The sequence below is a fragment of the Ostrinia nubilalis genome, chromosome 5 (assembly GCF_963855985.1).
Source record: "Ostrinia nubilalis chromosome 5, ilOstNubi1.1, whole genome shotgun sequence".
Lineage (NCBI taxonomy): Eukaryota > Metazoa > Arthropoda > Insecta > Lepidoptera > Crambidae > Ostrinia > Ostrinia nubilalis.
In genome coordinates this window covers 15,306,439-15,316,656 of record NC_087092.1, presented here as the reverse complement: position 1 = coordinate 15,316,656, position 10,218 = coordinate 15,306,439, and the positions used below count along the sequence as shown (strand labels likewise).

At 34.9% G+C, this 10,218-nt stretch overlaps 3 protein-coding genes across 3 annotated transcripts; 1 reads left to right on the top strand and 2 right to left on the bottom strand.

Moving 5' to 3' along the window:
* Window positions 1-1,695: 1,695 nt before the first annotated feature.
* Window positions 1,696-5,167, bottom strand: LOC135072019 (peroxisomal membrane protein 2). Its single transcript, XM_063965942.1, has 4 exons — window positions 4,949-5,167; window positions 4,156-4,248; window positions 2,696-2,981; window positions 1,696-2,333 (listed from the first exon to the last, which is right to left on the bottom strand). Exons 1-4 carry the CDS (start codon window positions 5,035-5,037, stop codon window positions 2,247-2,249), a joined length of 555 nt encoding a protein of 184 aa, XP_063822012.1. The 5' UTR covers window positions 5,038-5,167; the 3' UTR covers window positions 1,696-2,246.
* Window positions 5,168-5,187: 20 nt separating this feature from the next.
* LOC135072016 (uncharacterized) lies at window positions 5,188-8,041 on the bottom strand. Its single transcript, XM_063965936.1, has 5 exons — window positions 7,775-8,041; window positions 7,506-7,640; window positions 7,235-7,401; window positions 7,050-7,149; window positions 5,188-6,963 (listed from the first exon to the last, which is right to left on the bottom strand). Exons 1-5 carry the CDS (start codon window positions 7,836-7,838, stop codon window positions 5,846-5,848), a joined length of 1,584 nt encoding a protein of 527 aa, XP_063822006.1. The 5' UTR covers window positions 7,839-8,041; the 3' UTR covers window positions 5,188-5,845.
* A 598-nt stretch (window positions 8,042-8,639) lies between these two features.
* Window positions 8,640-10,212, top strand: LOC135072015 (thioredoxin domain-containing protein 17-like). Its single transcript, XM_063965935.1, has 3 exons — window positions 8,640-8,847; window positions 9,525-9,606; window positions 9,964-10,212. The coding sequence occupies exons 1-3, from the start codon at window positions 8,703-8,705 to the stop codon at window positions 10,115-10,117; spliced, it is 381 nt and encodes a 126-aa protein (XP_063822005.1). The 5' UTR covers window positions 8,640-8,702; the 3' UTR covers window positions 10,118-10,212.
* Window positions 10,213-10,218: the final 6 nt, after the last annotated feature.

The window sequence follows — 10,218 nt, the reverse complement described above, 5'->3', positions numbered from 1 at the left end:
GCATGCTTACTAACACAAATAACACAACAGCGCTAGGAAGCGGCCGATCCCTTACCGGCGGCCCACGCCTTCCACGGCTTCGACCGGGAGCTACTACAGCAGCCGCTCCTCGCAGCGCAGCTGGTCACGGTCCCCCAAGCCAGAAAGAGAGTAACTGCAGCCGTCAGCGACTGGGCCGGGCTCCGGGTGACGTCAGCAACTGGGCCGGACTCCTGGTGACGTCAGCAACTGGGCCGGACTCCTGGTGACGTCAGCTGCCATCATCCTTAAGTAACAGGCCCCAGAATCTCGAATGTAAAAATTAAATAACATCAATGATAGGTAACCAGAGTCGGACTGGTCCGAATGGCTCTACACTAATTCTAATAAAAGATTGGATACTAATGTACTAAACATACTAACTGTAAGGGGGCAGTCCGACTCTGTAGGTAACAGTATTCAATAGCCCTGCTAGTGTTCAGGCGACGGTCGCTATCAAATTAACCGTATTGTAGATACTAGATGAATTAATTTGCACTAAGATACAAAGGTGTCTGGAGCTATAGGAAACATCAGGATTAACTTAGGACAAAATTCTTTTTGAGCAAGAAATAACACGCTCGCGTGATACAAGGCGTACCAACGTACCACCAAAAGTTCGCGCATATAACGCCAGCCCATAATAGGTACCTGTTGTTTACTAAAATTGTTTATTTGTGACTGCTTGCGAAACTTTATATTTTTGTTACCAAGTTATTTTCAAAATTGGAGTACGTAGACAATAAATTAATTGTCTGAAATGTAAAATATTTCGTAAGTGGTCGACAATATTATAATAATTGGAAACATTTAACAGCATTTACGACTTAAATCATTTGCTGATAATCAGCTATGGAATGATTTGATAAGCTTCATCAGTCTAGATATGAAAATGGATATGTAGAATAATGTATAAGGTTATCACGATTCGCGTACCTGGTCTCTTTGCAATCCATAGGATTACTTCAATAATAGTTAAGAGTTTACCAGATACTTCATTTTACTACTTAGAAATTTTTATCTTGGCACCCAACGAAGAATGGTGCAGTTACGTAATTGTGTAATCTTGTCACAAAGGATTACTTATTCAACAATTTAGTTTTTATTTACTGATAAATCATACATAACAATATATCTCGCGATAACTCGAATTTCGGACTGATATCAGAGTAGTAGTGGTAGATATCGCTCCAATGTTAAGTCAAAGGTCAAAATGCAACTCGCAAGGGCCAAATTATATTACATGTTTTTAATTTATTTATATTAATTCAAAATACTCAACTCCTAGTCAAAATATTTAATGTGAATTAATTTCAAAACATTATTTTTGTAATGTTTTGGTTGTTTTTATTTGATGTTATAATTGCTAATTTATTTGTACGTTTAATTTTACGGATACCTAGTCAAAAATAAATATTCCAGATCTAGTCTTATATAATTTTAAACTAAATACTCTTAGGCTAAAAGTGCAATATATTTATTGACAGCTACTATTTACACTAAATTTTTAAGTTTTCTAGTCATGTAGACTCTATTATTATATTTACACATCTTGTGACGTAACGCGTATAAAATTATCAGCGAATTCTTTAGTGTATTAAAAATGTGAAAAATATTTAACCGTAAGCAATAAGTGGAATGTGAAACAATGATAATATTGAATAATAGTCATACAAATACGAATAACAGTTTTATTATACATCTTCAATTGAATGTATAGATGTTTGTATAATATAAAGCTTCCCTCGAGCACCATTAACTGGATGAATTGATTTTGCTGATTTGATCATAGTAAAATAGGCAAGTTATAAAGACTTCTTAAAAAATATTTAGAAAGTAAATAATTGGGAATACATTGCTGTTGTAAAATAAAGTAAGTAATACAAATGCATTAAATGTTTTATTAAAACCTTAGATTTATACATACAAAAATATTGCAATATAATATACTTAAGTAAAAATTTAACACTTATAAAGTACCTATTTACAACCATAGTGACTTAAGTATTAGGAATGTGTTTAGTGTTTACCTTCCTTCACCCTTATATGGCAGGGTGGGACCCTAAACGGCCCGTTATTAGGTTCAAAATATTGTGTAATATTCTCACTGCCCCATAAGGGTAACTTAAAATAAGATATAATTCGTTTAGTTACCACAATATACTACCAGCACCTCGATCGTTATGTTCCCGCTAAATGCTTCGCGTTTTTTCTTGGGCGAATTTATTTTATTCTTTCTTCTGGCTTTGACGCCTCTTATTTGCTAGGAATATGGCCCAGCCCAATCCAACGAAGTTCATGAAGAGAACTCTTAACTGAAACAAAAAACGAAGTAAGTTAATAAATGAGAAAAAACATTTTTTTTTTTACAAAAAAAGCCTTATCTTGTACGAAATAAAAGCTACTTTTACTGTGCAACTGTTACGCATGATTTAACGCCTACATAAAAATGCTGATAGTTAATGATATAAAGCGTTACAACAACATACTTATTACAAACAGTTAAATAATAAAAGAGATCGTAAATTCAGCTTTTCTTTGCTTACAAGATAATCAGATTAGTATACAATTTATTTTTACATACTACGATAAAGAGTAACTTTACACACAGATAAAAGTTGGTTCGTTCTTACATTTGAAACAACCTACATAGTAAGAAAGTATAATTTATACTTACCATAGGAGGTACAAACGCCAAGTTGATGATCTGGAACAGAGTCAGCCACTTCCAGTTGGCTTGCAGTACAGGCAGGTACAGAGCCATTAACTGCTTCACTGCCGCCGCGTGATTCTTTCCCTCGAACCGCGCTAGCGTGTAAAGCGAGAACGCTTGCATCACAGGAGCGAAGATCAACCGTTCGAAGAGCAGCTTCTTTGCTAATGGAAACGCTACCACTTCCTCGGGGAATATCCTCTCTATTACTTCATAGAAATAGTGTGGTATGGATCCGCCGAATAGTAATCTGAAATGACAATGCCATTAATGTTGTGCCGCATTATAACTGTCAATGGAAATTCAATTTTTATACCTATATTCGGCGAGCGGCTTGAGGCAAAACCTATACAAGCGTTATAAATAGCACGTAAGTGAAATAAAACTATGCACGTGTTTGCATACGTTACACGCTTTTTTAGACAAGGACAGTCATTGCATGAAAAGTAGACACGAAAAACAGTCTCATGCCGATGCGCGATGGGTGGGCAGAATACTTAAGGTTAGTATAGACTAGCTAGCTAGAGCAGTAACTAGTAACAACAAGCCGCTTTGTGAAATGTCCAGTGTAACACGATCAACCCTGTCACGAACCAAACGTCCTAAATTGTATCTGTAATGTACCATTCGCAAGAACTTTACATTACATACAAATGCTCTAGTCTATACTCACCTTTTGTTATGCTAGACAAGGCAGGTATTTGACCGCAATGGCACCTGGTGTTAAGTGAGATGCAGTCTAGGATGGTACATATCTGCCCTGTAAGTGCCTATTCACTCTCGCCTTGTAAACGCCCGGATTATAGTGTTCAGGAAATACAGCAGCAGGCAGCGAATTCCAGTCCCTAGCTGTTCGCATTATAAACGAGTCGTGGAAACGCTTAGTGCGAGCTGGTGGAATGTCGACAATGTAGGGATGGTACGCTAAACTGCGTTGGTTCCCCGATGATGGAAGGGGGCTGGTGGAATTAGGTCGTTTAGCGATATGGCGCGGGCCGGGCGGAATACCAACATAAGGCGGCATGGGAACAGTGTGGTTATATTGCCTAATGAGCTTGGACGATTCTAATGAGGCAGTAAATGGCAGTAAAAACACAGGCTCTTTCAGAACCTACTTCAGGCACCAGTCTTCACAATACGGGTATATGCCAGGCCAATGCACCGATTAGCACACTAGCAAATAATGTATCACAGATAGATAAACTATTGTATCTTTCTTATGTGCTGTCGTGTGTACCTAATATCTGTCAAATATTGTCTCAATACTAAGCCCAATGTGAAGAAAATAAATATGTTTAATGAGTTAAAAGGAGAAATTATAATAATTAATCAAGTGTTAAGAGTTCATCAAATTAAAAGTTAATTACTTGTGTTTAAGTACTACCTACTTGAATACAAGAGCTAGTTTTGGAAGTACAACTTACCCATATAAACCATAGGCCAGAATCGGGTCTAGCTTGAGGGAATCGCCGGCCATCAGCTGGGAGGCCACGCATGCTGTCGTGCCCACGACGCAACTGAAAACATTACATACTTTTTGAGCACGGTTTATTAATTAATATTAAAATAGTATCCAAACTTGAATACTGTTGACTTCAAAACATTTAGCAAGGCATTTTCTAAAATCGAATAAAATATGACAGAAAACAAGTAGGTATTCAAAGTAACAACTAAGTACCAACTCATAAAATAAATAAACAAATACTTTATAAGTATACTGTTCGATAAATTTCAGGGTAGCTGTTATTTTAAGTTAGCATAAAGCAGTGTCATGTTCGACATTGTTATAATAATTACCAATTATAAACAAGAGTTACATTTCGATGTTCCATTGACTAAAGCAACATGATATGAATGCCTTTCACTTATTTATGGCTGAAAAGAATGCATACGAGTTGGTAGGTCTGGCAAACAAGTTAAATTAGCTACTTAATAAGCTAATAACAGTTTTATGACTAAAAGGTCAAAGTACATTATCGAAAATGAACTTCGATGTACAGTTAGTATGAGATAAGTATTATATCACTATCTTGTTCTATGTGTAATGATAACAAAAAGTTGCAAAATAATATTAAGAAAATATTTACATAACAAGTTTTGCTTCTCAGTATCAGTAATAAACATAAGTGTAGGTAATTACAGTACACTTTGTTTGCGATTATATAAATAGCACATAAAAACAATTAAAACGGCTCGCAATATTAATAAAATTCTTACCTTGTTATCGATTTCGTTTTCACTGGGTGTAAATACAAATTCTGTAAATATGATGCCATTAGCGACATAATCGGTTTTGATAAAGCCATTTTTGCACTTTTGTCTTCCTAATGACACCTCATCCACTCGTACAGAAAAAGCAGTAAATAATTCACGATAACAATTTGCGTGGTCACGACAGAAGGCCGACTGATATTTGTTTATCAATGGAGCACTGAGACAGAGGCCCACCAAGGCCCACTACTACTAAATTAGGTTATCTTTTAACTAACTTCACATTGGTGGTGGCCAAAATATGAACTAATAGCCCAAGAACAGTTAAGTTGGTAATTAATAATTACTGTAATAATGATAATATCTTATTATTATAACAGCCAAAAGGTCATTTAACTTTTGCAGTAGTTATAACTTCAATGGAACACTTTCTCAGAAGAAAATTATGATAATTCTTGGTTAACTTTACGATACTAGCGCCACCACTAACTAACTTTAGGAATTGTAACATACTTCTGACACTGACAAACAATCAACAGCATTTTGACAAATCTCTAAACTTTATTCCTTTTTTACAGTATCAATGTCTAATATACAGTTATTTTATTAATTTACAATAAAAGGAAGAACATAATATAACTCTTATGGCTATAGATAGACAGTCAGAAATACATTGCATTGGCATTGTTAGTACATTAGTAGTTAGTGGATAACTTAATAAAAATCATAAGGAGTCCAAAGTAAACAAATAAAATTAACTATAATAATAAAATTATGCCAACCTGTAGCACAACCCTATGCACAAATTGATTCAGCATAAAGCTTAACAATTATGATTATTTTAATTATATTAATTTAATACAATTTTAATAAATTCTGATAATAAAACTATCTTAATTAATCTTAGCTTCCTCCATACAATTTGTCTAGTTGCATTTGTAAATTATGAGATGTAACTGCCGGTGTATCGGGAACGTATGATGGCTTATTATGCTTTACGACAGGTGTGTTCAAGAAATTCATTTGTTGCTTCATTTTCATATACATATTCAGTGCTCTGTTTTCAGGATCTTTATTTGGTGTTTGCATAGAATTTGACACATTTGGCATGGATTTGTAAAACACTTTTTTCCTAAGGCACACATTTTTCTTAGGAATCTTGTATGACGGTGATTTTAAAGGTGACTTGATTACTGAACAAGGCTTTTCAAGAATGGGACTCTTTTCAGGGCTTAGTCTCTCTTTCTTAATAATTTTAGGTGTAACTTTGGCATCATTTACTAAAGTCTTGTCATGATCACTCTCAGAGTCTTTTTTGCCACTTCTTTTCTCATTAATCAATTTCCTTACGTACTGCAAGGATTTCAGCTGAGAATCTTTAATATTTTTCAGTGTCTGTATACCATTTTCTATCATTTTAATATTGTTCTCTGTCTGTTTCTCTACTTCAAGTAAGTCTTCTAATTCAGTGCTAGTCTGGTCATTATTTGTTACTTTGGCCTTGTTGAGTAGGTCACAGAGGGAGACAATAACACTTTCTTCCCTCTTATTGTTTTCTTTATTCTCTGTAGGTTTATCGAAGCACATAATAGTGTTGTCATCGAACACAGCAGAGTTCTCTAATTCACTGGAATTGTTGAAATACTCTTTTACGTTTCTATATTCCTTGAATGGTGTAGAGACCGGAGGTGACACTTCAGCAATGTTTTCCAAGGTTTGTTCTTCAGCAACAGCTTTTACTTTTTCTTCAATATCATTTATTTCTTTCTCTTTCTGCAAGAAGCTGGCATCACAGCTTGACTTCCAAGACTCGTTAGAAAGTGGAGTATCAGGTACAGTGGTAACCACCAGCCTCGGACGGGCGACTGGCTTCAGAGTTGCTAATGTTTTCTTGGTGAGGACATTGGCCCGATTGGACATGTTTTCCTTATTAGCAAGAGTCATCCGACTTTTTGGTGGCTTGTTTACGAGTGGTGTCTCTGGTATGTTACAGATCCCACTGATTCGTACAATATTACGAGCTGTAAATAATTCTTGTGTTAGTATTCCTACATTTAAATTATGATAGTCTTTTTAAAATTTTAATAAATACAGAATGAAATGATACCTTGTAGATGTAGAGATTTTTTGGCTCTGAATTCAGGCTTGGGAAACTTTGGAGTTTCAGGATTCATTGGAAGCATGGTAACTCTGGAGTTAGCTATTGCCTAAAAAGTAGAGAAAATAATTAGTTAACAATGTTTTTAAGAAAAATAAAGCAGTATGTAATAAAATAGTTCCAAAATCTCAAACCTTGGTCTTTGGTTGGAAATTGAGCACTTTTCTGACCGGATTGTTCTTTAGCTGTCCATCTGCTGTATGGCTGACCTTCTTGTCTACTTTGACTGACGAGTTCCAATTTTTCTTTTTGTTTGATGTAGCTCCTTGAGCAAATCTTCTTGGGGACTGAATTTTTAGGGCTAAAACATTTGAATAACATTAAACACCTTGCAACTGGACAGGGATGCATTGGTACTTTGAATCTCACAAGACTACAAAATAAATAGCCTATCTAAACCAGTACCTTGAATATCAGCCCTCATTTCCGCGATGGTCAGGGGTTTTAGAACTTTTTCAGCTGTACGACTTTGTGCTGCCATCGTGGGCCGTGGTTGCTTCTTAGCGGTTAGTGTTTGCATCGCATCCTTAGACAATATACCTAAAATACAGTTCGTGGTTCATGTTATACGCTTAAATAATCATTTATTAGTCCTCAAATTAAACTTAGTAGTTTAGAATTGGATTGTAAAGCCACTGTAAACTGAAACATTAGTACCTAAAAATTACACTTACCACTCAAACCAGGCAAGAGCTCTGCCATGGTTTTTGGCTTTTTAGCCGTTGCTGTTTCCATCATAATAATATACTCTCCAAAACTAGCACAAAAAGTAACATTAATTCACGAATTATAAACATTCAAAATATTTCAAATTGAATCCAAAATTCAAACATGTCAACTGTAGCAACTGTCATTTTGTTGTGCATTTGGTTTTTCTTAATTTCATTCGTAGCAAGTAAGGTAGCAAGAATCATTAGAACTATACAGCTTACTTGACGGTATACTTCCAGTAAATTGGGGTGATTTGGGGGGGTGAATATTTTTTAATCTGTATTAATTCAAGCTGTCAGTGTCATCTGTCAATGTCAAAAAACAGCTGGTTACAGTGTTGCCAGAAGGTTACTTTTGTAACCTTTTAGGTTACTTTTGTAACCTTTTAGGTTACTTTTGAACTGCATTGGTTACTTTTAGGTTACACTAATGAAAAGGTTACTTTTAGGTGATTTTTCAGAAATTGTAGAATTAACTTTTACAGGTTCAGTAAAAAATATTAATAGTGATAATTTAAAAATTATGTCATAAACTGCATTTAAACATGAATTTGATTTATTATTTGTTAAAGAAAATGAGTTTTAGCCAATGTTTTTCGATAATAAAACGCAAATCCATGAAACGGTTTTATACGACCGGTCACTTTTTCATGGTATTGTCAAAACGATTATTGATTGATTGATGATCAATTGTATTCATTTTCTATCCATGAACAACCTTACACAATCGCTCCGCACCCCCCCCCCCCCCCCCCGTGTGAAGGTTACTTTTTATTGAAAAAGGTTACTTTTTTTTATATTTCTGGTAATTTCTGACAAGACCCGACTGGCAACACTGGCCGGTTATATCTCGTATCGCGAAACTCGAGATTTTTAATTTATTTCGCTAAAAATGGTTTCCTACGTGGAAATTAAGGGATTCGATGATTTTTCAAAATATACGGAAAACATAGACCCAAAGGGACCACCTGTGTTTTTCTTCTTCAGCGGTGCTAAATTACCAAGTGGAAATAGTTGGTGCCCTGACTGTGTCGAAGGTATGTAAATAATTCTCATGGATAGGAGTACGGTGACTAAGCAAAAAGGCTTCTTTTAATAAGTTTCTCAAGTTGTTAACTGGTTGTAAGGCTATATGCTTACACTCATAAGTACCCATTAAGAACCTAAGATTATTCAACAAAAATCTTAGTGCAAATAAAGATTCGAATCTATTTTATGTACCTAAGTGATTTGTAAATCCTCTGAAAACTTTTCCACTTGATTCAAAAGAATGATGATCATACTGTTTGTTTAACTATGAGTTTCTGAACTTTTTTTAATTTGTGATATTAAATTGACAACACACTGTCAATTTTGGATGGCAATTTTGCAAGAATGGGAAATAAAAACAAAATTACTGTTTGCAATTTGAATAGTTACGAAGAGTTCAATAACTATGTTGAAAATATACCGGCTAAAGGCCCTGATGTATATTTTCTGTTTACTGGCAAAAAGAAAGAGAATGGCAGAAGTTGGTGTATTTACTGTCAGATGGGTAATATCATTTTGAGGAATATTTTTAATGTTTCTGATAAGTAATATTATTAATTTTTGCTCACAATGCAAATTCGATAATAAATAGGTACTTTCTTAGCATTATTTATTTTATTAGTCACCTCTTACCCACTGTCATGACAGTATCACGTTCCTTAATGGATGCCTATTGCATTTACAGCTGAACCAATTGTAAAATCGTACCTTGGGGAGCTACAGAAAAGCGTCACTTTTGTCTACGTGGATGTTGGAGACAGGGATTAGTGAGTATTTATATATTTATCACTCAGTTTTTACTTGTCAGTTAGCTTTATATGCCTTTAATCTTTATGGTTATCTACTATAATAACAATAAAAACTAACAATACTTTTTCTAGTTTGTAATGGCCATACCCTATCTGTGATCTACAGCTTATAATACTCTTTTTCTAACATTCTGTATACAATTCCTGTAATTTGCATAACATAGCTCGATCTCCATTTTCATTCAGGTGAGATGCAGGAAAAAAATTTAAAGACAAATGAATAAAAGAATAATAAAACTTTATTTTCTTTATATATCTGCGATCAGCCAGCAGCTTATATATTATCAAAATAAAACTTGAAATAACTTGTTTCAGCTGGAAGGACAAAGCTTGCCCCTTCAGGACAGACAGCCGCACACGCCTGATGGTAATCCCCACCATCATCAAGTGGAAAGGAGTCCAGAGACTCGAGGGCAGCCAGTGCAACAAACGAGACCTCCTGCAGATGATGTTTGAGGAGGAAGAGTGAACGACTGACGCCTACTGTAATATAAACTTAAAATGTATATATCCAATGTAATCATAAGACAGCTGCATATTTTTCAGTAAATATTTACATTTGAATCAAGC